The sequence below is a fragment of the Aedes aegypti genome, chromosome 2 (assembly GCF_002204515.2).
Source record: "Aedes aegypti strain LVP_AGWG chromosome 2, AaegL5.0 Primary Assembly, whole genome shotgun sequence".
In the NCBI taxonomy this organism is placed as follows: domain Eukaryota; kingdom Metazoa; phylum Arthropoda; class Insecta; order Diptera; family Culicidae; genus Aedes; species Aedes aegypti.
In genome coordinates this window covers 4,022,039-4,049,651 of record NC_035108.1, presented here as the reverse complement: position 1 = coordinate 4,049,651, position 27,613 = coordinate 4,022,039, and the positions used below count along the sequence as shown (strand labels likewise).

At 37.1% G+C, this 27,613-nt stretch overlaps 1 protein-coding gene across 1 annotated transcript in view; it reads left to right on the top strand.

The window, feature by feature from the left end:
- The window catches only part of LOC5571449 (rho GTPase-activating protein 68F), a gene marked incomplete in the record, with an annotated part of 87,259 nt that extends 59,993 nt beyond the window's left edge, over window positions 1–27,266 (top strand). The window contains 4 exon segments of the mRNA XM_021839787.1: window positions 13,933–14,095; window positions 25,123–25,277; window positions 25,360–25,559; window positions 25,621–27,266. Coding sequence (XP_021695479.1) covers window positions 13,933–14,095; window positions 25,123–25,277; window positions 25,360–25,559; window positions 25,621–26,135 — 1,033 coding nt within the window.
- Between the last annotated feature and the right edge of the window lie 347 nt (window positions 27,267–27,613).

The window sequence follows — 27,613 nt, the reverse complement described above, 5'->3', positions numbered from 1 at the left end:
TAAAGACAACTCGAACTTGACGCCAATCATTTGGAATGTGTCCCAGAACTAAACTTGCCTTAAAAATCTCTACCATGTGTGGAATCAGTGTCTCTTCCTCTTTTTGGATAAGCGCTGGGAAGATTCCATCCATGCCAGCAGATTTGAATGGCTCGAATGATCTCACTGCCCTAACAACCCTATCGCGAGTAAAAGCTTCTTTGGTAACCTTTATTGCGTCCCTTTTTGCTCCTGAGTCCCCTGATAGGAACCCGTGTGGAACTGAGACGTCAAGTCTGGCATCTTCAGCATTTAGACTCGTTTGTGGGATTGAATCAGGAAAGTGAACTCTTAGCATTTCACTCAGTTTTTCACGAGGTTCCACAGTGAGTGAACCGTCAGTCCTTTGAAGACTTCCCAAACCATTGGAGTGATCCTTCGAAAGAGTTTTATGAAGTCGAGCAGCTACGGGAGTTTTCTCAATGCTTTCAAACATGAGAACCCATGATTTCCGTTTTGTTCGTCTCATTTCTTTGTTATACTCTGTCAGAGCCTTTCGGTATAGACTCCAATCAGAAGTGCGTTTGGCTCGGTTGAATTCCTTCCGTAACATCCTCTACTTATACTAATGTCCGCGAAAAAAAGCATAGCCATGCAGAAGGTGGCTACATTCGTTGTTCCATATAGTCCAGGATCTATGGACGAGAATGGTTTTACCGGGAATTGACTAGACTGATCAAAGCAACGATGGATAGTGTACAGTGCTGTGTGAAGATATCGGGTGCCTTATCGGACCCGTTTGAAACACGCAAAGGACATCGACAAGGCGATGGTCTTTCCTGCCTCCTGTTCAGGAAGGTGTTATGAAACGGCCGGGCTTCAACAAGCGGGGCACGATCTTAAATAAATCCAGCCAGTTCATCTGCTTTACTGACGACGTGGACATTGTCAGAAGAACGTTCCAGGTGGTTTCTGAACAGTATACCAGGCTGAAACGTAAAGCAGATCGGGTTTGATTGAAGGTAAATACGTCGGAGACGAAATATTTGCTGGCTGGAGGAACCGAGCCCGATAGAGCTCGCATTGGCAGATGCGTGATGATCGACGAGGATGAGTTCGAGGTGGTGGACGAATTTGTGTACCTCGGATCATTGATAACGTCGGATAACAACTGCAGCAGAGAAATTGCTTACTACGGACTCCACAAGACCTTGCGGTCTGATAAACTTCACTTCCGTACTAAGTGTACCATGTACAAGACGCTGATAAGACCGGTAGTCCTCTACGGGCATGAGACGTGGACAATGCTCGAAGAGGACCTGCAAGCGCTAGGAGTTTTTGAACGACGTGTGCTTAGGACGATCTTCGGCGGAGTATGTGAGAACGGCGTATAGAGGAGAAAGAAGAACCACGAGCTTGCGCAACTCTACGGTGAACCCAGTATCCAGAAGGTCGCCAAAGCTGGAAGGGTACGATGGGCGGGACACGTTGTGAGAATGCCGGACAACAATCCCGCAAAAATGGTGTTCACCTCAAATCCGGCTGGTACAAGACGAAGGGGAGCGCAACGAGCTAGGTGATTTGACCAAGTGGAGCAGGATCTTGGAAGTGTGGGGCGATCGAGAAACTGGAGGTTAGCAGCCATGGACCGAGTTAATTGGCGTAACATTGTGGCGCAGATCATGTCTTGAAGGACGTAGAGCCAGCAAAAGTAAAGTAAGTAAGTCCAGGATCTTTGCGCTTTGGAAATTTTAGGCTCTCGATTGATTTCTTTCGACATCCTAGGTGGATTTCAGCCTTCATTGTTGACGGATAGTAGGCGATATTCCTCAAAAGAATCTTTGACGTATTCTTCCAGACCTACATGCGGATACCTTCCAAAATTAATTTAGATTTCCTGGCGCAATGTTAAGTATCATACGTACGTACGGTCGTTTTGTTCTCTTCGTCATGGTTTTTTTTTGTCGGCCAAATCTTCTGAAATTCGGCAGTATAAGTTGCGTTTATGTGATTGATGCAACTTTGATGAAATGAAACAAAAAGAACAAATTGTCGAAAATACTTCAAGTCACCCTAGAGTACAGTATGGCCCACAAAAAATGCGAAAATAGTCATATCATGATTTATGGTAGTTTTTACATGGAAAATGTGAATTAAACATAAATATTATTCATTACTTGTATTGTTTAATCTATTTAGACTCAGTTTTTTTGCTTTAGACATGATTTTTATCTGTTACTTTCACCTTACCATTGAGAAATTGGAAACATCCCTTTAAATTTTATCATGCGGACATCGAGTTCAATATCTGTGTGATGGAAGCTTCTAAAACCACGTTTCTCAACAGGGGATCCGCGGACCCCCGACCAAGTTGAAAGTACGCTGAAACGAACACCTCACAGCGAGCCGTTTTTTCGCTGCTACCAAGGTTGAGAAACAGTGTTCTAAAACATCAACGATGGCGTGAGAATCTTCACAGGCCTTGTCTCCAGCATACGCCCATACCAAATGATAGAATTGGTTCATACCTAGATCATTGGAGACTTAAACATATTTTCGAAAAAACCGCTCATTTGGGAGAGCTTTGATTGAACCTTCATATAAGTGTGACAAGCGGCTCCGTTTTGCTCAAAACCTATGAGCTAGTAGTGATGTAAGTTGTCTCTAACCGCAGAAACAAATACCATCCTCAAAAATCTGTTATAGGCCTCCGTATTTATTTTTTATTTAACTTTAACAAAAAAAATGAAGGCATATCAAACCTATAAGACGCAAATGCCCTCAAAACTATAATCATAGCAAAATATTTTATTGTGATCATGAAAAACACGTTCTCTAAGAACTGCTCCATCCTCTGATACCAAACAAACTAAAATTTTCAACAATTAAGTGCGAGTTTTGAAGGTGGAAAGTTTATCACCAGAGTATACGACAATCAGACGCTGCTTCTAGCTTTAGTCGGACAAAACCTTCGAACCTCTTTGCTTTATTACATTATTTAGGACAGTAAGAAAAATATGAGAACAGTTGTCCTGGATAGCGAAGTTATGTCAGAATATACTACAATAATCAGAAATTACATTCACTAGCAAACACAATGAAAATAACGCTTGTGGATGCTAAATTCACGTTCAAACAATTTTCGCATTTTTTTATGAACCATACTGTAGTTTAGAAATATATTTCTGTTATGCTCATTTTTTGATAGGATTACCCGTTAATGGTAGATCACCTTTCGTGGTGTACTATATGGAATTGTGATCTATTACATTAAATGTAATTTTTTTAATCTTGTTGTAGCTGTTCTTGTCGTAAAAGAGCGACACTACACGAAGCTCCAGTTATTTGTCCAATAATGAGGATGTCTATATAAAAAAAACACTCATTTAACACCTTGGGGTTGGTTTCATATTATTTTCCCGTGTTGCAGTAGCTAGAAAGAGTTTTGGGGCTTCCAGAATATGCTCCCCATTTTTGGAATCAAGATATGAAATCTTAGAGAAACCGCATGGTTTGGTCACATGGTCGTATATCCGGAAAATAGGCAATACAATTAACATACGCGCGAATAATGTGCTTTTATTTGTTTAAATACAAGCATTCCAATATATGCACTTTTTTCTAATAGTCAGGCAGCGCTCGCTTTTTTAAAATCATACACATGTACTTCAAAGTTGGTTTGGGAATGTACTCTCTTACTTCAAAAACTGTCAGTCAATAATACTATAGTTCTTTACTGGGTGTCTGGGCATCAGGGAATAGAAGGAAATGAAAAAGCAGATGAACTGGCAAAAGTTGGGTCATATGAACATTTACAACGGCCAGAGCCTTTCTGTGGAATCATTGAAATGGAACTCAGGAACTGGAAAAAGACCATGGTAAATACCAATTTTGATAAACCTGTTGAAGCCCGCCAATCTAAAAAGTTTAAAAATCCCAACAAATCAAATGCACAAAGACTACTCACGGTGTGCTGAAACACACATATTATCGAACTTGCATGAACCTCCGATCTTTTTTCACTAAAAGTTAGCTCTGATAGTCAAAAAAAGCTTGCGGGATATTAAAAAATCTTTCATCGGCAAAAAATTGAAAAAAGTCGATTTTTGTATTTTTATCCTTCTTTCATATATGAGTTCATAGGATATTATTAGAGTTACACTAATATGATGACTTTTAACGGCTTTATGACCAATTTGACATATCTTTAACATGAATGAATTCTTTGATGTTAAAATTAAGCATCATTTCCTAAATACACTCACACAATATGACCAGCCCATGATGGTATGCCGTATTTTATGTAATGGAAACTTCACTCATACGAACGATTTGTATTCTTCTTTCTGAATCAAATCAGTAATATTTTACGTATGTGGCACAGTATTCTAATCAGAATAGGAATTGACAGAAATGAATACACATGGCAGTATAGGCTGTATTCATGTGCTTATATGCGCAAAAGTCTTGAAAGAGGGTTCACTATAACATGAAGTTTTGTGCAGTCACTAATCTACTCATATGCAATGCGCACATGATATTTGGGGTTTGAAGTGCCTGCCTTTGAATAAAAGGACTGGATTACTTCAGATCGACATTGTAGCATATCTCCAATTATGTGTCCTGAGATGAATAATAAATGTGGAGAAGATGACAAATCGGTCCAACGTAATCCAGCACTTTTATTCACGATTTCGCACTTATGGAGGGCAAATTTTGCAAAATAGACACAACAATTTCAATAAACTACATGGACACATGAATTTTAGTATCGTAAAATGAGGTATCTTTGATAATGCGGGTAACTTTGATAGTGCAGGATCCGCAACGTACTAAACAAAATAACACAAATTATGTTATTCAGTTAAGCAAAACGAATGCAAAAGTAAGGAGTATGAGTGTGACACTTCACCTCGGAGCTGTATTCGTGCCAATCGAGAGTATTTGAGGCTTTATATTCGAATATGAGAGAATGATGAGATTTTAGTACTTTCAAAACGCTCACAAACAATCTGTTTTAATAGAGATAGTAAATTATTCATGAAATTATAATGAGTTCGATACGTATACTTGATGACCTAGCTATAGTAGAACATAAATCCGGTATCAAACCTCATAGCGAAAAACAGTTTCACTATTTGGAATCATTTTTGTAATCAAAGTCACAAATTCCCATATAACATTAAAAGCCTAGAGGTATGCAATGCCTCATGTACTTCACGGGATTCATTCAATTTATACTCATTCATGTTCCAAAAACGATTGATTTATGGTGAATTCAATTTCGAAACATGATATTATTATTAACTTACTAGTGGCCCCGGCAAACTTCGTTTAGCCATCAAGTAGGCTGTTGAAAAACGATGTTGATCGTCCCATACGAAATGACAGTTCCGTTCACTCTCGTTTTTCCGGCTTTCCCGGTGAGTGTCCTGGAACTTTTATACACACAAACACGTCGGAACCCATCACGAACAAAATGGAGAAAGAATCATCCAAATCCGCGTACCCGTTCGTAAGCCATTTCGTGACATACAAACACCATTCCATTTTTATTTATATATAGAAGATAATGGTATTTTTTATGTTTGTTTTGACTGAAAATACTTTTAAAGGTATTTTTTGTTCAATAAATTATGTACTTTAATTGATAAAATCTAATCCGGCTTCTCTTTTAACATTCTCCAATCCATTTCAAACTATAATGATGTCAAACAATAGTTTGTTGTGGATTTTCATGTGCTTATCTACTCATTATCAATGTTACCCCATTACCAAAAACTGACTTTCGATTATCGAACCGTTATGCAATCTTTCATGTGCAATCGATAACTAAAAAACCAGTGCTTGTTTTACAAAAAAAAAAAAAAAATATTTATATTTTCTCTCAAAAAACTATCAAAGTTACCCCGTTTTATAGTATGTATATAGTTTTAAGTGTGTGAATGTAACTAAGGATATGTTAATGATGTGAGATTTTAGCAAACGCACCCAACAAGCGGCTGCAAGATTCCAATATAAATCTGCATGACAACTTTACAAATATTATATAATATTGTTACTAATACAAGACATATGAGACTATCATAGATTTTTTTTTTATTTTCACATCCTACATTTTCTGTACAAACCATGTATATGTAACGATATTTTACAATATTTGTATGCGTTCTAGTTTTGGATGTAGACACACCGTATACAGGTTTGCGTAAAATCTTCCTCCATCTTTCAATCAAAACAAATGTGAATAACAAGACCAGCTAGAGTGAACATACCATACAAAATTGAAACAGTACATTGCCCTATATACTTGTATGGCTGTGTATTTTAATACAATTGTCTGTTATCTTAAGAAAGCTTCATATTCAATAACGAAACATTGATAGAAATTTGGTAAATTGTAGTATGTTTACCTTAATAAATTTATGTAAAAATGCGATGTCGTTAATAAACGGCATACCACCATGAGCTGGTCACATTGTGTTGATGCCGGTAAAAATTATGCTCAATTTGAAACGTCCTGTAATCGATTCGTCTTCAAGGTATATCAAATAAGTCTTTGAGCTATTGCAGGGCATAAAAATTAGTGTAACTCTAGTATTCTCCTATGAACTCATATATGGGAGAAGGGTAAAAATACAAAAATCGACTTTTTTCAATTTTTTGCCGATGAAAGATTTTTTAATATTCCGCAAGCTGTTTTTGACTATCAAGGCTAACTTCCAGTGAAAAAAGATCGGAGGTTCATGCAAGTTCGATAATATGTGTGTTCCAGCACACCGTGGCTACTCGCCCCGTCAAAAAAAGGCCTGTGTGCTTACACAGGACTAATTACAGAAAATTGTTTAGTTAAATATCATTTACGACTAAACAAGAGAATTGAAGATGAAATTTGTCGCTTTTGTAGTGAGGAAAATGAAACCTCTGAACACCTTCTGTGTAACTGCGTTGCATTTCATACTGTGAGATTAAAGTGTCTTGATCAAGGGTTTCTACAGCCTTCGGATATATGGTCCTTAGCTCCATTCAAAGCAGTTCGGTTTATACTACATATTATTCCCCATTTTGAAAATATCGAAATCATGTGTTGAGGATAACTATTCATAGTAAACTATCACCTTGAATACGGTTATACATTAAAATGGGTGGTGTATCACAATAGGTCAAACAAATTCACAGTGGCGGGCCTTCATACAAAGGTCGGACAAAATAAAATACGATACGCCCCAAATCGCTTGATACACATCCCGATGGAAAAAACTGTCAAATTGAAACTTCGATTTTCTGGTTATATTTTTTAAAATAAGTTTTTTTTATCCATTCGAATAAAAAGGCTATTTTCACAAAAAGGTTGGTTGAAATGCAGACATTTGTTCATGAACCTGAACCTGAACCTGAAGATACAAAATAAACTTTCTTTTACTAATTTAAGTAAAGTTTTAAACGAGTTATGACACATGATGCAGATTTGATTGACGAAATAGATAAATTATAACGAAAATGAAAATGTAATTTTCACCTCTAAGGGCAAAGAGGGGCACGAAAAACTATTGTACTTCTGAAAGTATAGATGATATGCTGTCGCATAGTGAGTAACTCATATTCACGAAACACTTCACATAAAACGTACGATATTTTGAAAATTTACCAACATTTTAGAGAAAGACTGTAAAAAAACATGTTTTGCTACCAATTACAACTCAACGTGTTAAAAATTATGTAATTACATCTAAAATAAACAGGGTGGCCAGTGAAAAGTCAATTTCAAATTCCCGGTTTTCTCCCGGTTTTTTCCCGATATTTCAAAAATATTCCTGGTTTAATGATATGCTAAGAAACATTATTACGATTTTTTTTACTATTTCAAACGACTTTTAAGTACGAGTTTTTTGTTTAAACCAAAGCATTTCTATTAGGGGTAGACGGAAATCAGATATTTTGCTGCGCATTCAAATTTTCTGGGCTTATACTAATTCTGCTAAATTTCAGTTTGATCTATGAAACGATATTTTACGACGGTCATTTTAGGTAATCGTAAAATTTGTTATGAAAAAGTTCAGTGCTAAAAAAGATTGACCCTTGCTTATATTATGGGATCGAGTCAATCTTTGAATGAATCATAGTTTTTAATTTTAAACGGCGACAGGTTTGGTAGACATAAAAATGAATATATCAATTGTTCAACATTTCGTTCCATGGTCATCAGCATATAATTTTTTGTTATGTTTTATCTCCACAAATGTAGAACATTTTCTCAAGGTAATTATTTCTGATAAAAAATAAAGAATATGTTCTTGGCTTTATTGACTAACTTGGGATTCGAATTCAAAAACTTTAGTAAAAATCCACTAAAGTACAGATCAGTGATTCCCAAAGTGGGCGAATTCACCCCCATGGGGCGATTTTCAGGCTCAAGTGGTCGAAAATTTGTAAAACAGAATTTGGATGGCGAAAAATCTAGAAAGGGGGCTAAAAAGCTAACAAGGCAGTATTTGAAAATAATTACTCATAACCTTTGGAGGACACATATCTGATGATTAATCAATTCAAAACTTAACAATTTCCAGGACTATTTTACCTTAAACCGTTATATCATGATCATTTTCAAATTATGATAGACAACACTTGATGATTGTGTGATGCATTCAGGTTTTTTAATATCATGAGTTTTTAGAACGGACATAAAAATCTAATGTGCCCATTATTATGTTCCGATTGCACTCTTTTTCATTAGTTATTATGGTATAAATCATTTCAGAAACAAATTTTGAAAAAATTAGCAAACAAAAATCGGGTTCCAACGATTCTAAAGACGTAATTTCTTCAAATGTATTTTTTAAAAATGTTTTAAAAATACATTTGAAGAATTTTCAGAGATGCGTCAGATTTGAACTTTCAGAACTTCCGAAAAAAATCGAGTTTTCTTGGTGTTAGAAAAATTGCATTGAACAATGAGTTGAAAAACATTCTAGACTTTTATATATGTTTCAGGGTATTTGGATTGGATAAAAATGCGTTCCCAGAAACATCAAACATTTATTATTCACAATTTCTGCACACTTAAATTATTTTACGGATTCCTGTGAAATCTCAACAGCTGAACAGTTCGGTAAAATATATTTACGGAGTACGGTAAATTTTTACAGTATTTGGTAAAAAATCACCGGAATCCGTTAAATTCCGACGATGTTACGGTGTTTTATTTCACCGAACTGTTCAGCTGTTGAGATTACGGTGAAATTCACCGTAAGAGCTTAGTGTGTGAACATTATTGCAGTAATTTTAGAAACGGCAGATGATGGAATGACTGATTCAGTAGCCTGTAATGCACGCAAGATATTGTTAAAATCGATATTATAAATTACAGTCCAATAAATCATTCCTAGTAACTGTGGGTTATCGATATTTAAGAAAATATTTTTAAATGTACATAAAAGTTATTGTATTATGATTCTATGGATATGCGAGTCAAGGAAATTTTCTGGCGTACAGCGCTTAATTAAAATATGTGAATCACATATTAGGAGGTCTCAAGGGGGCGAAAGTTGAAAAAGTTTGGGAAGCACTGGTATAGATCGTGCTGGTTAAAACATTACTTGGTATGCAAAATTTTCCCGGTACTAATTGAAATTCCCGTATGTTTCCCGGTTTTCTCCCGGTGATTCGAAATTCCCGGCTTTTTCCCGGTTTTCCCGATTTCCCGGTGCGCTGGTCACCCTGAATAAAGGATCAAAATAACGCTTTTAGATGAAGCCTGTTGAGCTTAAATCGGTTATGATTTCGTTGAGATAGGCAGCCCAACTTTGCTGACTTTCACACACTTACGATGCTGCCAAAAATCGAAAACTAAACAGATCAATCTCAAATTTTGAGAAGTCGTCGCTCAATGGTATTGAAGTCTATAAAAAAATATGAACTAATGATTTTGAGGAAATGAATTTTTGGGGTTTTGTCCGGCCAAGCGCCACTGTGAAATGGTCGCAGTCATTATACACCCAACACAGGAAAAAATCACTTTTTAGACAGAATGAGCTTTAGAGTCATCATTTTCTCCCCTTGCAGTAACTATTGGTGCAAAATGCTAGAAACTCCAGAGAAACTTACGCAACTATTTCACGAATTCCTAGCGGAAAAGCTTCCATAATTATTCTAGTTATTTCTTCAGCAACAGTTTCGTTTTAAATACTCCTCCAGACATCTTTCCCACTGATTCTCCCAGGAATTTTTCCAGAAATTCCACCAGCGATTTTTCAAGAGATGCATCGTGGAATTTCTTTATAATTTACATCGGCCTAGTATACACGGCTCAATCTAGCAGTTTTTTTTTACGAGGATTACTCTTGAAATTTTCACAGAAACTATAACTGCATTTTCTCCAAAGTTTCTAAAGAAATTTGTTTAGGATTTTTTTTAGGGAGTACAACAAATATGCTCCAGGAGTTCCTACGTAGATTTTTCCAACCGCACTAAATTCTTTCAGGATTTCCTTATGAATACAACCAGATTCCTCATGTAGTTTCTCTAGAAAATTGTTTTAAATACTTCATTCCTGGAGTGCGTTCAAACATTCCTATAAAACGTCCAAAAGTTCTTCAAAAGAAGTTCTTTCAGAGAGCTCTGTAGGAGTTCATCATGCATACAGAAGTTTATCTGCGATTATGTTGGGATTATCGATATAAGATGAACCAGCTTAACTGAAAATCTCAATCATAAGGAAAAAAATAAATAGGGATTTCTTCACCTTACTGTTATTTCCAATAATTTCCAAAACAAATCCTTGAAAATTTCCTCCCTATCCTGGGTGAAATCTCAAAGAAATCCTTAATAACAATTGTGGAAAAATAATCAATCAGTAGAGCAGACAAAACAGGCCATATTAACGGAATTTTCTCGTCTTACTAGGGATTTGAAAGTATCTTCTTTTTTGTTTTTGCAAAGTAAAGCGTTAAAATTTGAATTAGTTTTCTCCAGTAACTCTTCAAAAATGGCTGGATGGACCTACAATATTTTTCTCGAATGCATGTATTCAAGCATATTCTAAGGAATAAACCCTATCAGTTTTTTCTAAGAATAACATTAAAAACCTCCTTCCAAACTTGTTGTGAATGCTTCCAAATATATGTTCATGAGTTTTAAAAGATCTACATATAAATTTCCTGTTTATCGAAACGCTCATGATATCATCCATGCGTCAAAGAAATTCCATCTTAAACTATATATTTCTAAAATAGATAAATCAAAATCTGCTTTGAAATGCAAAATATTTGTTGCGATCACTAAACAGTTTGATAAATTATAGCTTAAATTTCACGTAAACATTGATAAGCCAATCAGTATTTTATACAACTCTAGCGATCTGCTGAACGTGCTGAAACATTTCTTATAGCGACATCAGAATCAACAATCCCAAATTTAAAGGAGTGAAACAACATGCTCTCAACATGAAAGACGGGACCAAGAAAGATCAAGAGCATGAGCATGAGCATGAGCATAGATGACCGTACAATTCGTAGTTGCTACTCCGTGGCTGACCAGAACAATCGAAGTGGCACAGAGATTTAATGAATGGGGCTTGGAATAAGATTACCATTCTCAATGTGCACAAATCTCAAAATTTAAAAGTCAATAGAGGCGTCGGCCACGTCCTTACGATCATCGGGGAAGGGAAGGAATGTTAGTTAGACAACTGTTGTTACTAGAGACCGAGCATATTCATAGTTGTCATGGAAAGCATATTGGGTTAGTGGGATAAGCTAGAGATCTGGGAGTCACCAATGATGCGTTCCATGATATATTCACGCCTAACCGGATTCGCGATGCATTTCGATAATCGTATTGTACACCGAACAAGTGTTCATCACTCGCCCACGCAAGAGCAAGCGACAATATCGACTACTGGGGTGTACCAAGAAAAATCAGGAGTTCGAAAAACTGGTCGCAGTGGTTCATCTCGAATAGATTAGATTTAGATTTATTTTATTAGATTGCTGGATTCATGCCTTAGAAAACCCTTCAATTTCTAGCGTTTCCCTAGTGATTCCTTCTAAGATCCATCAATGAGAGTCTTGGAAGAAGTTTCCCCAAGAATATTGGAAGAAAGCAATCAAGAAGTCTAGTTATTTATCAAATGGGACAGAACTTACTTTTCAGCTTCCACAGTTCAGTTACGAGGATCTATTCGATTTGGAAATTTCTTCGATCTCTCAGTCCAAAGAATTTCTACAAATGCAAGTCAATTTACATAGAAAGCTTTGTGGGAGTTCTGCTCGTAGAACAAATGAGAAGCGGTCCCAGTAGGAACAATGAGAAGATGTCATTTTAATTCAAAATTTAATTTGTAATCCTACACACTTAAATTGTTTTACGGATTCCTGTGAAATCTCAACAGATGAACAGTTCGGTGAAATAAATTAACGGAGTACGGTAAATTTTTACAGTATTCGGGAAAAAATCTCCGTAATCCGTTAAATTCCGACGAAATACGGTGTTTTATTTCACCGAACTGTTCAGCTGTTGAGATTACGGTGAAATTCATCGTAGTGTGTTTAGTGTGTAGACGCACAACTAATCGATGATAATGCTGCTATGAAACAGTACTTAGACAAAATTATTTTTTTTTGCAACATTCGTCTGATCTTGTGATCATCCCAACCGTCTTCGGTACGATTACATTACCTACTATAATGATGCTGCTGCTGCTGCCGTCAGACACCCGCCGCTCCTCGAGGCAAGGGGTAGGTTTTTCGTCTGTTTTCTTTTCGCCACTCGGGCCGACCGACACCCATCTCCGCCGCCGCGTGGGTTTTCTCTTCCATCCATACCATTTCCTCAGCTCTCTCTCTCTCTTCGTCCAAAGGGTATGCAGTTCTCGTTTTTCCCAAGTAATCTGCCGAGGTGAATGGCATATCTGGCTTATCTAAAATTTCTTCAAAATGTATTTGTTCTGATTCTTGTTTCAGTAATGATCTTTGAACTGCATTATGATAAACTACATAATTTGTTCAATGTTAGTAAAATTGAAACATCATAATGGTAAAAATATCCTTTTTGTTCGTTAAACTTGTAAAAGTTACGTTTAACCCTTTCTTTCCCTGTCTTCTTAAACTTTAAAAATGTTGTTTCTAGAAATGTGCTTGAACACAAGTTGTTGCAAATAATCTAAATTATTCGAACTACTTTTAAAAAGTTTGATTAGAAATATTTTGACGATTATGTTGCTTATTTCGAAGTTTAGTTTATTTTAAAAACAATTGAGCTAATCATATCTAGCTGGAAAACAGAGGCTTAACATTTTTTTCAATACTGTAAGTTTGAAATGACTACCAAATATTTTAAAGGAACATGGGACCTTTTTTAAATTTCACTTACATTTGTAATCTATTCCATCAATTCCTAGCATTACAATTTACGCCGGCGATCGTCAAATGATGAGCTCGATCCTCGAGACCAGATCGTGTTGCGCTGCGTATATGCAATGTTTTCCTTTTTCCCAATTCGCTTTTCCGCTCTCCCACCGAGAGGCAGCACAAATCTCGGCGGCGGGCCGATTCGATCGCTAGTCAATCCGCCAGTCGGTCAGGTCAGAACCAAACGTGAAGAGCTACCGACAAGATCTCAAGATCTCGCGATCATCAAATTCGTTGTCGTCTTCAAGTGGTGGGATATCGCGCGCGCACATTTGGTCCGAGCAACATTATATCTCTGTATCATGTGACAATGTTTGAAGCGGATGAGAGCTGATTAGCAAGCATCCCAAATATAAATAGTGATTCAGTGTACCTGATTTTGTCTCCCTTCGGCGGAAAGACGATTGAAATGCGTGCTGCCCGATTTGAGTTCCGTCGTCATGAATAATTAAGAAGAACATTTACTGAAGGTGTGACCGGATTACCTCTGGATATATGGACTGGAATAAAGTGACTAAAATGTGCTTGTGATTTTCTTTCCCGACAGTTTTATCATCAAATCAATGGAAGAGTTCGTCCAGAACGACTACATCATCGCTTACTTCCATCAGGGTATGAAGGATAACAGCAAACCGTCCTTGCAGTTTCTGTGGAACTCTTACAAAGAACTGGATCGTAGTTTTAAGAAGAATCTGAAAAAGTTATACGTGGTAAGTACTCTTTTTATATCTATGATGAAACAATAAGCTCGGAAAAATTTGAGTAAATATCGTACTAAATAAGTAGGTATGGAACATACTTTCAAATCACAGGTTTATCCACTTTGTAATTATTGTGTGATCTTCGCACAACAATTTAAGTTGTGGAATAGGCACTTGTGAATTGATTCAGGAAATATTCGCTAGGTGGCTCTAGTTCTTCAATATTAAGAATGTTAAATGTCTAGTTTTGGAATCATCTCTTCTAGTTTTGGTACTTATGTGAACCAAATAACGAAATATGTTGAAAGCTTTTCTTAATCAACGCGTTTATCCTATTATCAAATGATTTGCATGTGTATGGTAATGCATACAGCAGAGTTAACAGATGATATAAGTAAAATTGTATAAATTTTCCACTACAATACTTTTAAATGTTCAAAACAAATGGCATTACATTGTATGTCCAATACCAAAGTACAAAAGAGCTGCAGGTGATATTTGAAAGAGAGAGGCTTTTAAATATAGCCATTTCGTAAATGGATTGTTGACTGCCATTACCTAGGATTAAGTTCCAAAAATATCTTTGTGGAAGGCGCCAATCTGCTAAGTAATCAATATACCAATTAAGAATCAAGCTCACTAGCGCAAACCGAACGGATATTTCAAGCTTGTTCCTCGTTGTTTTGAAAAAACTCCAGATAATCGCACACCCAATAAGTTGAATAATCCTAAACAATTTCGAAGTAAGGGTTTTGAGATTCGGTATTTCCTTGCTCGCTTACGCTTATTAAAGATTCGATTATGAATTAATACCGTCACCTTTCAGCCTTCCTGGATATCTTGAACAATTTTATCATACGGCTTAAAGGTTATGATTTCTAGCGTAAACATGAATGAATATCGTTCTATGGACCAACAAATCAATCTGAATTTAGTACTATACCATTTAATTCCACTAGAGTTTGTATCCTTTGACAGATACGCGTATTTCGACCTCAACTGTAAGGCCGTCTTCAGTGTCGTGTACTAGACTCGACTTCCGAGTCTAGTACACGACACTGAAGACGGCCTTACAGTTGAGGTCGAAATACGCGTATCTGTCAAAGGATACAAACTCTAGTGGAATTAAATGGTATAGTACTAAATTCGGTTTTTTCATCTACTTATAGGTATTCTACTAAACAGCTCGAAGATTTATTAAAATCAATCTGGTTCACTCAGTGCGCATCGTACCTTCGTGCTGTGCGTACACGAATTCTCTCTGCTCTTGGAAGTTTTCTTAAAAACCACCTAAAGCAATAAAACAGTACTTTTCAGTGCTACAAAAACAGTACTTTTCAGTGCTAAAATTAAAAACGGTACTTTTCAGTGCTACTAAAACAGTACTTTTCAGTACTATTTTTTCTACTATTGATCCCTTTACGATCCTTGTTTGGACCCGTGCCTTCGATTTTTCGTTGGACCCGTTGGCGAAAGCTAGCGGTGGTAATCCTTCTTGGACACCGTCTTGGGAAAAAACCTTTCGAAGGTCACGTCTTCTTTCGTTTATTAATTAAACATGGTATCAACAACAATCAAAAGGAAGGGTGAATCTCTGAATTCACTACTTCCTTCCAAAAAAGTGGGTTTTAAAACTGTCACTACACGTGGCAAGAATGGAAGAAAGGACGCTTCCCCGGAATGCGAACTTTCTTCCAAGGGTGAAATGAATAATTGTATCGAAATGAGCAATCAGTTCGATGCTCTAGACAAATTTTCCGAACACCAAATCGAAGCAGCCTCTAGCCCAGGCTCTTTGATTCAAGTGAGGAAGCAAAGAGTGCCGCCTATCGTGGTCAGTTGTTCCGAATTTGCGGGATTTAGGCAGGAAATCTTGAACTCCATTAGGGGAATCAAGGTTTCCTTCCAAATCGCAAAGAAAGGAGACTGTCGCGTTTTGCCGGAAACTCTTAAAGATCGTGAACTTCTTCTCAAACATCTTGAAGAGAAGAAGCACAAATTTTTTACTTATGACGACAAAACTGAACGTTTGTTCAAAGTTGTCTTGAAAGGTCTCTCAAGTGACTATAAATCACCTGAAGAGATCAAAAATGGAATAAATGATTTACTTGGATTTTCCCCAGTCCAAGTAATCATTATGAAAAAAAGAACCCAAACTGGCATTGTTCGGAAAGGGCTTTCTCAAGAGTTTTATTTAGTTCACTTTAACAAAAAAGAACTAAATAATATTAAAGCTTTAGAAAAAGCAAAACTTTTGTTTGATGTCCGTGTGACATGGGAACATTTCCAGAAACCTGGAGGAAATTACCAGAACCCCACTCAGTGCCGTCGGTGCCAAAAGTGGGGTCATGGTACAAAAAATTGTCGCATGGATTCTAAATGCATGATTTGCGGAGGTTCTTCTCACGCCAAAGACGTCTGTCCAGTGAAGGAAGATACCACCAAATTCATATGTTGTAATTGCGGGGCTAACCATAAGTCCAATTTTTGGAATTGTCCTTCACGCAAAAAGGTCATTGAGGCTCGTCCCAGGCAGATGAAAGATCATATCCGTTACGATAACGGTCGTTTCCGGAATTTGCCTGGTAGAGTATCGAACAATGCTCATTTTTCAGTTAACGATCGCTTGATCATGAATCATACCCATCAGGAAGATCATAATCATGCTCATTCACAAACTAATTTTAATCCGTCGGGTAGCCGTTCGAATCTTTCTATTTCGAATGTATCTACCCACGGTAAATCCTTTGCCGATATCGTAGCAGGAAATTCGAACTCCTCCCCTGTTCGATCCATGGGTACCCATTCTACTTGTTTCAAATCAAATAGAAAAAACCCTACCGCCACAGGTAACTCCGCTTCTTCGTCTACCGAAAATTCCAATGGGAAATCATCAGATGATATGTCTGCCTCTGATTTTAATTTTCTAACTGAACAATTGAATCTAATGATTGATGCAATGTTCAAAGCCACCACTATGACTGAAGCAGTCCAAGTAGGTGTAAAATTTACAAATCAAATTGTTATTGGATTACGTTTTTCTAATGGATCCAAATAATAATTTAAATATTTTAAATTGGAATGCTCGTTCTCTGAATGGTAAAGAGGACGAGCTGTTTAATTTTCTTACGGTTAATAACGTGCATATAGCAGTTATTACCGAAACGTATTTAAAACCTGGATCTAAACTCAAAAGAGATCCTAACTTTTTTGTTTATCGTAATGATCGACTTGATGGGGCATGTGGGGGAGTTGGAATCATCATTCATAGGCGTATAAAACATCAACTGTTTTCATCATTTGAAACTAAAGTTTTTGAAACTTTAGGTGTTTCTGTTGAAACACAGTTTGGTAAATATACTTTCATAGCTGCCTATTTGCCTTTTCAATGCTCTGGGCAGCAAGTTAATTTGCTCCAAACTGACTTGCGTAAATTGACTCGCAATAAGTCAAAATTTTTTGTCATTGGTGACTTTAATGCCAAACATCGGTCATGGAATAATTCTCAAAGTAATTCCAACGGCAGAATTTTATTTGATGAGTGCTCTTCAGGATATTTCTCAATTCAATACCCTGATAGCCCCACATGTTTTTCCTCTTCTAGAAATCCATCTACGATTGATTTGGTCTTAACCGACTCTAGTCATCTTTGTAGCCAACTGATTACTCATGCTGATTTTGATTCTGATCATGTCCCTGTTACATTTCAAATATCCCAAGAAGCGATTCTCAATCCTATCAGCTCCACTTTCAATTATTTACGAGCCGACTGGAATATATATAAAACGTATGTTGATTCCAATCTTGATGTTAACATTTCTTTAGAAACTATACTTGATATTGACAATGCTCTTGAAACTTTAACAAATTCCATTGTTGAAGCCCGGAGCTTTGCTATTCCAAAATGTGAAGTAAAATTTGAATCCGTGATTATAGACGATGATCTTAAACTCTTGATCCGTCTTAAAAACGTGAGGAGAAGGCAATTTCAACGCACTCGCGATCCTGCTATGAAAATTATATGGCAGGATTTGCAGAAAGAAATCAAGAAACGTTTTGCTCAATTAAGAAACAAAAATTTTGAAAATAAAATTTCTCAATTGGACCCTGGCTCTAAGCCCTTTTGGAAATTATCGAAAATCTTGAAAAAACCTCAGAAGCCAATACCGGCATTGAAAGAGGAAAACAAATTATTACTAACTAATTGCGAAAAAGCTCAAAAACTTGCTATGCAGTTTGAAAGTGCGCACAATTTTAATTTAGGACTTACTAGTCCAATTGAAAATGAAGTTACTCAGGAGTTCGAAAATATTCTCAATCAAGAGAACGTTTTCGAAAATGCCTGGGAGACTGATTTGGAAGAAGTGAGAACTATTATTGAAAAATTCAAAAACATGAAAGCTCCTGGCGATGATGGAATTTTTTACATCCTCATCAAAAAACTTCCAGAAAGTAGCTTATCATTTTTAGTTGATATATTTAACAAATGTTTTCAATTAGCATATTTTCCTGACAAATGGAAAAATGCTAAGGTTGTTCCAATTTTAAAACCAGACAAAAATCCTGCAGAAGCTTCTAGCTATCGTCCAATCAGTTTGCTTTCCTCCATCAGTAAACTTTTTGAAAAGGTTATTTTGAACAGAATGATGGCCCACATCAACGAAAATTCAATTTTTGCCAATGAACAGTTCGGATTCCGCCATGGACATTCGACCACTCATCAACTTTTACGTGTAACAAATTTGATCCGTTCCAACAAATCTGAAGGCTATTCTACTGGTCTTGCTCTTCTAGACATAGAAAAAGCATTCGACAGTGTTTGGCATGAAGGTTTGATTGTGAAATTAAAAAACTTTAATTTTCCAACATACATTGTTAGAATAATTCAAAGTTATCTGTCAAATCGTACACTTCAGGTTAATTATCAGAACTCCAGATCTGAAAGACTTCCTGTAAGAGCTGGTGTTCCCCAAGGCAGCATTTTGGGACCAATATTATACAATATTTTCACATCTGACTTACCTGAGCTACCTCAGGGATGTCAAAAATCTTTGTTTGCGGATGACACAGGCCTCTCCGCCAAAGGTCGAAGCCTGCGTGTCATCTGTAGTCGATTGCAAAAAAGTTTGGATATTTTTTCTTCATACTTGCAAAAATGGAAGATTTCTCCTAATGCTTCCAAAACTCAACTAATAATATTCCCACATAAACCAAAAGCTCTTTATTTGAAACCTTCAAGTAGACATGTTGTCACGATGAGAGGGGTTCCAATAAATTGGTCAGATGAAGTTAAGTATCTAGGACTCATGCTAGATAAGAATTTAACTTTCAAAAATCACATTGAGGGCATTCAAGCCAAATGTAATAAATATGTAAAATGTCTCTATCCCCTTATTAATAGAAAATCAAAACTTTGTCTTAAGAACAAGCTTTTGATATTCAAACAAATTTTCAGGCCAGCCATGTTGTATGCTGTACCAATATGGACTAGCTATTGTAATACCAGGAAGAAAGCTCTGCAGAGAATTCAAAATAAAATTTTGAAAATGATTCTGAGGCTTCCTCCCTGGTATAGTACCAATGAGTTACATAGAATATCCAATGTTGAAACATTGGAACAAATGTCAAATACAATAATTAATAATTTCAGGCAAAAATCGTTACAATCTTCTATTGCCACGATTAATGCGTTATATGTTTAGGTTAAGTATATTAAAAACGTTTTTTTTTTTCTCTTATAAGCAGGTGAAATCAACTCACCTGTAAAAAAAAACTGAACTGCTACGGCAAATGAAAAAAAAAAAAAAAAAAAAAAAAAAAAAAAAAAAAAAAAAAAAAAAAAAAAAAAAATCTGGTTCACTAGTTGGCCTCTTCCAGTTACTATTCTGATTCTGATATGCCCGAAATTGACCTTTTTACCGGTCGACGACTCAAACTTTATGATCTTTCATCCAGAAATGACGTTTAGATGTATGGAGGCTCAAAATTTCAAAAATGTGATTCATGTGGACTTTGGCATTGTTTGATTATTTATTATTATCTTTACTAACGAGATTTGCAGCCCGAGGCAGGCTCATCTCGAAGCATTGTTTGACATAGTCATGAGCATTAGCATTGATGTCCGTACAATTCGTAGGTGGTACTTCTTGATGATGGCCAAACTATCTACGATATGCTACGATAGGAATGATATTCATGTCGATGTCGATTCATGGAACATAGACTCAAAAAAATTACGCTGTGTTTTTCCAACAATTGTGAAAAGGATTCTGCCCGTAATCGTAAATCAGTTTTATGCTAAGAATCATCCGAGGATCATGCAGTTTATTCACTGAAGGTCACGAGAAAAATGGTTCCAGTAAAATTTTGATAAGGATCTTATCGATAATTAGAAAAAATATTAGGAGAAATTATATCTTTAATTAAGCATGGATCGTAACTGAAAATAAGACCAAACATCTTAGTAGGAATTTTCTAGAAATCTTATCAAGAATCTGCCAAGGATGTCGTTATTGATCCTTTGAGAAATGCAGGATCCAGGATTTTACGAAGATCTTCAAAAATACTGCAATGATCATGCCAGAAATCCACCAAGGACATAATGTCACATAGGACATGCCAATAATCGTTCAAAAACAAATAATCTACTAAGATTGCCCCTAGCCAGGACCATGATCACGTATTAGAGATCTCGGAAGGATTCCTTCCTTCCTGGCCTATTTTTACAACCAAATTTTCATCAATGGATTATTGAGAACGCATTATTTTATACTTCCATTGGAAAACCTTGAAGATTGATGTGTCTAATGATAGTGGTTTGTTATAATCTGCTACATGTCCTTTTCCAGGGTCCTTCAAGTCGGCTCCAAGACATACCGGTAGTACTTTTAAAACCCTATATTGCAAGAAATTATTCAATACGCACCATATTATACTCAAGCCGGAAAATCTTGAAGATTGATATGTCGCAAGTTATAGTTTGCAATTATCTGATCGATGTTCTTTTCCAGGATCCCGGTATCTGTTCTAAGATATTCTGGACGTACTTGTAGATGGCCCAGTGTTGCACACAATTTCTCAACGTGCATTTTAGTATATTTCTGTTGTAAAATCTTGATTGTCTTGTGTCGCATGATATGGTTTTTAAAATTCCTTATGTTTATTTGAAAGGCACTCTGTGCACATGGCCACCACTGTGCCGGAAGCATAGTTCTTCTCTACCGATACAGATTATATTTTTAACTATTCTATATTTACATCACTTTCTTCTACTCTTTTACTCTCACATTGAGCAGGTAGCAGAGTGCTCTGCTGTTGGTCCAATCAATTTCCATATTATCCATTAGGCATTTCACGGCGAAATTCTCTCTCTTTTGCTCTTCAACAAAACTTGAAAACAATGGTGCCAGTACCTGTCAACTTTGACAGGTACTGGCACCATTGTTTTCAGATTTCCCAAAAGATGGAAAGAGAGAGATTTTATGATGACGTCACCGTGCAATATGCAAAAGTCCATTGCTCTTGCGGTGGTTCATGTTGCCGTGTCCTGAGTCATTTGAGGCTAGCCGCCTTCAAAGAGGGTCAGTTTGTCTCAGTCAGAGTGGATCTAGATAAGAGTGGCGTCAATATCAAAATTGGAACAGCGGCGAACTGTCATTTCCATACAAATCCGCGTTCCAATCGAGCAGGAGACCTGTCAAAACTGGAACATGACGTCACTCTTGTTTACAGGCACTCTAGTCTCAGTCCAGAGGGATGACATCATAGTTTTTCAATATGGTATTTGACAGGTCTGGTTGTGCCTTCTTATCGGGAGCATAAATTTATACTCCAGTTGCAATTCTCACGCACACTCATATATTTGTTGACTGTTTACCTTCCGTATGAGTGAAAATGGGACAAAATGCGCCAAACAAGACAAAAACTGCGCAAAGCTGGTATGTGAGAATGCGCATTGCAAGTCTTCGGTTTTCTTATAAGTGGTTTTATCCGCGTTAGTAATGGCATTTAGCCATCGATCACTCACATCGGTATGTGTTGGAAACTTATGATGCGAAATGTTATCATCGTGAAAATTGTTCTTCTGATTATGAAAATCGACACCGCAAGAAGGAAAACAACACTTCATTGTGCTTTTCACGATAATAGAAATCTCGCATAACTTCTGATCTCGCCCTAAAAGCCATTGGTAACCATGTGTGTAGCTCGTTGTTACTGAGCATCTGAATGGATTTTCATGTTATTTAATAACGCTATAGGGAAGAAAGGATCAATATCTACCTGTCCGTGATGTTGGTTTGGATGTTTATTCCTTCATTTGCTCAGAAACAACGAGCTACGCTCGTGGTTACCAATGGCTTTTAGGGCGTTATCTCAGAGTATGCGAGAAATAAAACTTACTTTGGAATGGAAATAATAACGAACAATATACGTTGATTTTGTGTGCCTGGGTTCGTTTTCCCACATTCACACCAGCTGCATAGCTTATAGCGTAATAGTATTGGTGAGCACTGCTTGCGTTCGATAAGGGGCAACAAAATATGGCCATCATGCCGGCCCCCTGTCTCAGTCACCATCGTCAGTATCAACTGACGGAGGATGGATATGCTCCCCAAAGCACGGCCCTCCGTGCGGCTTCTTCTGGTGGCTGGACGGGGTTTTTTGTGGAGGAGCTGAGAATCGAACCCATGACCTTCCGCTTATGAAGCGCAATGCGTAACCTCACGGTTCCAGGGAATACCAAATGAGTTGATGAGTTGAATGTGAATAATGAGACTTGAGGTCTATGTTCAACTATAAATTATTTGAAAATCTCCAAATATTTGTTATTGTACAGTGTATTCCATTGTATAAAGCGTTCCATTCTTCATTGATCTACATTCTTAAGTAGTATGGAGGCTTAGGATAATGGATGCCATTAAGTTAAATTTGGTAGCAGTATTAATTTCATTATCAGTACCTACTTATAAACAAAGAACGTCTATTTTAGTTTTAAGCAATCGTCAGATTGGTTTTTAGCAGAATTATAGCTGATCTGGAGTAGCTACCGTGAGCGAATTCTTATATTACGATCAAATATTTAAATTTTAATCGCATAACTTGTATAACTAACGTTTTCCCTGGGCTTGGAATTATATTTTCCAGGGAGCGATGAATTTTGATAATTGATCGCTCTTGTTAGTAGTTTTGATTAGATGTTGGGTGAATTTCAAAGCAATGGCAACCTCTTTATTACAAAATTTAGATTTTATCTTCTGACCTAAAGATTCTGGTTAAACTACTGTACTATGCAGTTGGGCTGCACTACGCTATCACTCATCAAAATTACTTTCACTTCGGGAAAATATAATTTCAAACTGGCGAGAAGATTACAGACTGAGGGTGGGTTAGGAGCACAATCAGACCCTTGAATGTGCAATGTGGGGTAGTAATTGGGAATGCCATTGACGGTTTGTAATCTTCTACGAGGTTTTCGAAAACCAACAGGGCGCGTGCACCGGGTTGCGGATAGGAGCAAAGGGAGATCAATAGCATCTACCTAAAATAATAGAGCAAAAAGCCGTTCCATGATTAGGTAATGTTTAGCGATCTTCTATGGTGTTCTAGTACTATAAAATTCTTCACTCACTGGGAATTCTGGCCTTGATAATATCCATAGTGATAAAAACATAAAATAATACCTAATACTGTAGTAATAAACGAAATAAAATCAATCTTCTATACTTGACAAGGTTTTGAAGACAATCAATGAGTGAAAGAACTACCTATTAGAAAAGCCACATCAGCTAAGGCTATACATATACAAATGTTGGTCATAGGGTCATGACGAGCATTCGGTATGTATGTCTATGATTGATTCTTATCTAATAGGGGCACTAGAAGACCACGCGGACAATTTCGAAACAAATTATTTTTATACATCGGTCTTATGATCCGAAATGTCTGTCATTTTTTAAGCTATTCATTACTGCTGTTTAATTGTTTATTATTCTAACAAAACTACATAATTACTCATTACTAATCACTGTTCCTATATTCTCTCTTTCTCACCTTCTTATCTGTTGCATGATTATGATTATTACTAATATAATGCATGAGCATGCACAATAAGAATGATTTCAGAATTGTAAGCAGTCAATGGATAACTGGATAGACTAGCTTCGAAAAGGGTGCTCAAAACAGAATAATTCTGGTCAGGGAAGTATAAACATCATGAGTAAGTAACACATTTCATTTTAATAATATCAAATATTTTTATATAAATCAGCACCGCCAATCAATGAATTGAATTATAATTTTATACAGTGGATCCACAATTAAGAATCGTCCACAATTTATGAATCAGCTGACTTTGAATGACAAAGTAACAACAAAAATCAACACAAAACATCACGTAAACAATTTTACTCAAATTAAATTATAAGCGAAAATGTTTCCGTGATGTTTTGTGCTATTTTTTACTGTTATTTTGTCCTTTAAAGGCAGTTGATTCATGAATTGTGGGTGATTTTTAATTGTGGATTCACTGTATCTGTACATTATAAAAACAGATAAAGTTTGTAAAGTTGTCACCATCGATTGAATTGCGTTCTTTTTAGTAATGTTCAATCATTAGCAAAAGCTTCTAAAGCGTCGCATCGTGTCATCAGCAGTTCTTAGCATCACTCTCATATTGTTATAAATTTCTATAGAGCGATCAGCTAATTCTTTCTTACTTGTACAATGGTTTGGAATATTAATAAATCAAACCAAACTCTAAAACTCAAATTAAATTGCTCTCAGCACATTTACATTTTGCAGCATTAATCGCATTACTGTGTCAAGTCTTCTCCAATTTCCTATACCCTACCCCAACCCTTCCTATCATTTCCGATGGTGTTCAAGTGGTCCGCATAGACTATTACGGCCATTACCTACCCCTTCCCCCGGCTTTGGACTGACTTGCGCTCTCATTGCCCCACCAAACGCTGCAAAATGAAATGAAATGAAATAACTTGTACAACTAACGTTTTCCATTATCCCTCCCTATTTTACAGGTGCACCCAACGACCTTCATCAAAATGGTGTGGTTTTTCTTCAAGCCGGTCATCAGTGAAAAGTTCAAGAGCAAACTGATCTACACCTCGAGCTTGGACGAACTGAAGCAGTCATTAGGATTGAATACGCTTAAAGTGCCGGACACTGTCAGAGAGTGAGTTGATCCGATCCCTTCGCCCTCCGGTTAACATATTCCAGCAATCTCAACTTACCTTCTTCCCTTTCTTCCCGAACAGGTTCGATGAGAAGATCAACAACAGCTCGCGATATCTGCGTGGCAGTAAATCTAGTCTCAAGAGCAGCCGCTCGATGGAACACATTCCCCCGACGACGCAGTTCGGTGTATCGCTCAAGTTCATCATCGAGAACAGTGCCTGCCTCAATTGCATTCCACCGATCGTGCGCAAATGCGTCGATCACCTATCGCTTTCCGACGGTAAGACATTCCCGAGCGACGGACCCTTTTTATGTGATCTAATAAAACTCTATCCCGACAGTGATCGATACCGAGGGTATCTTCCGACGATCAGGGAACTACACTCGGATAAAGGAACTGCGGGAGAAACTGAACCAGGGCGAAGAGGTGAACCTATCGAACGAAGACACGCACGTGGTGGCAGCCCTGCTGAAAGCGTTCCTCAGAGAGCTGGAAGAACCGCTGCTAACCTACGAACTGTACGACGACATTGTGCAGTTCGCCGAGTGGACCACCGAAGAGCAGCGATCGCGGAACGTCAAGCAGATCCTTCGGGAAAAGCTCCCGGAGGAGAACTACGAGCTGTTCAAGTACATCGTCGAGTTTCTCGGTAAGATCATGGAGCGAAAAGATTTCAACAAGATGACCTCGTCCAACCTGGCTATTGTGTTCGGGCCAAACCTGATCTGGCCCAAGCAAGCCCAGATGTCACTGGACGAGATCGGGCCCATTAACGCTTTTATCGATTACGTGCTGCAAAACCAGGACGATATCTACTTCGTGGATATCAATAAAAAGGATGGCGGTTACGATTAACAGCGGTTGATCTAAAATAGGAGTTTAGCGTTAGGATCTTTTTCGTTGGATGAGATGAATGCGTTTAAAAATGTACCTACCTTTTAGTGAGTGGAATTTGTTTTGAGTTTATGTCTGTCTAACGGTTAAGTTCAATGAAATATCGTACCTCCTGAGTTGTATATGTATGTAATATGGTGTAACTAAATCAGAACATTCTTAAACTACAGTGTGATACGGGAATTGCGATGAGTTTGTAGATATTTGCACGAAAGCGAACCGGTTTTAAACAGAGATAGCGAAAGTTGCAATTGCAGCGCATAAAGCACACAATTATAGTCATTATTATTACGGTAAGAGTTGTTGGTTATCGTTCTTTGAATAATTTATAACGAAATATCGATTGTTTACGTTGTCTAGACAAAGGAAAATACAAGCACACAAATTACGGATCGAAACCAAAGACGAACGGATGTAAATATTCAAAACACAGATTTTAAACAAGATTCATTGAACAGGACACGACAGTTACGCAGTAGCAGCCCGTTAGAGTGCAGAATTTCCGGTGTGCCAACACATTTTCTCACAATCCAAACCATAGACCCCCATTTCAAATTTTCCAGTATAACGTAACAGTCTGACCCAAATATCAATAACACAATCCACTCTTAATCTCCAAATACTTTTAGCAGTTAGATCTTTTAGAATGGACCAGCTGCAGTAGAACCCTTTAAGGCTCACGTTAGCTCTGGGCAGAACAATTTTAACGAATATTATAGGCGCTCCATTGTATAAGTCTGATGCTGATAATGATTGCCATGAGGTCGAATAGGGAAAGGGTGTCGGCCATTAGGGGATAGGGAAAACGGTCTGCGAACCTAACTTTCAATTATAATGTAGAATAGTCATCAGAAGGGTTACACTGTTCTCTTGTGGTGGATCCGAGTTGTATAGGCGAACCGTGTCGTTGAAGTCTATTAGTTCCAAGCATATATGTAAGTTTAAGGAAAAAGAAATCACTTAAAAATAACAGAAGAATGTAGAAAATGAAAAACGGTGTACATAATCCATATCGTTGAGTGAAGCACACTCACACGCAATCCACATAGAGGCGAGATGGTGTTAAAATATACAATCATCTGACTCACATGAGATGCACTGCAGTTGAAACGTTTGGACCTACGGTTTTGAAGAATCCCTTAAACTGGTGCATGGTGTGTGGGACAAACTAGAACCTTGAGGTAAAAATAAAACGAAGTCACACATCCAGCTTTTTTCAAGAACACAATTCTAGTTAACCCTCTAATACCCAACCCCACCTTTAGACGGGTACACTTTGGAATTTTGTGTATTTTTCGTAGCTCGGAAATTGAAATGATTTTATTTTTGGCTTAAACCGTGACTCATAACATGCATATAGGAAAAGACTTTAAAAACTTTTTTTGTATTTTTTAAAATTGTTTGAAAAATTGTTTTTTTTTATATAACTTTCAAATGCC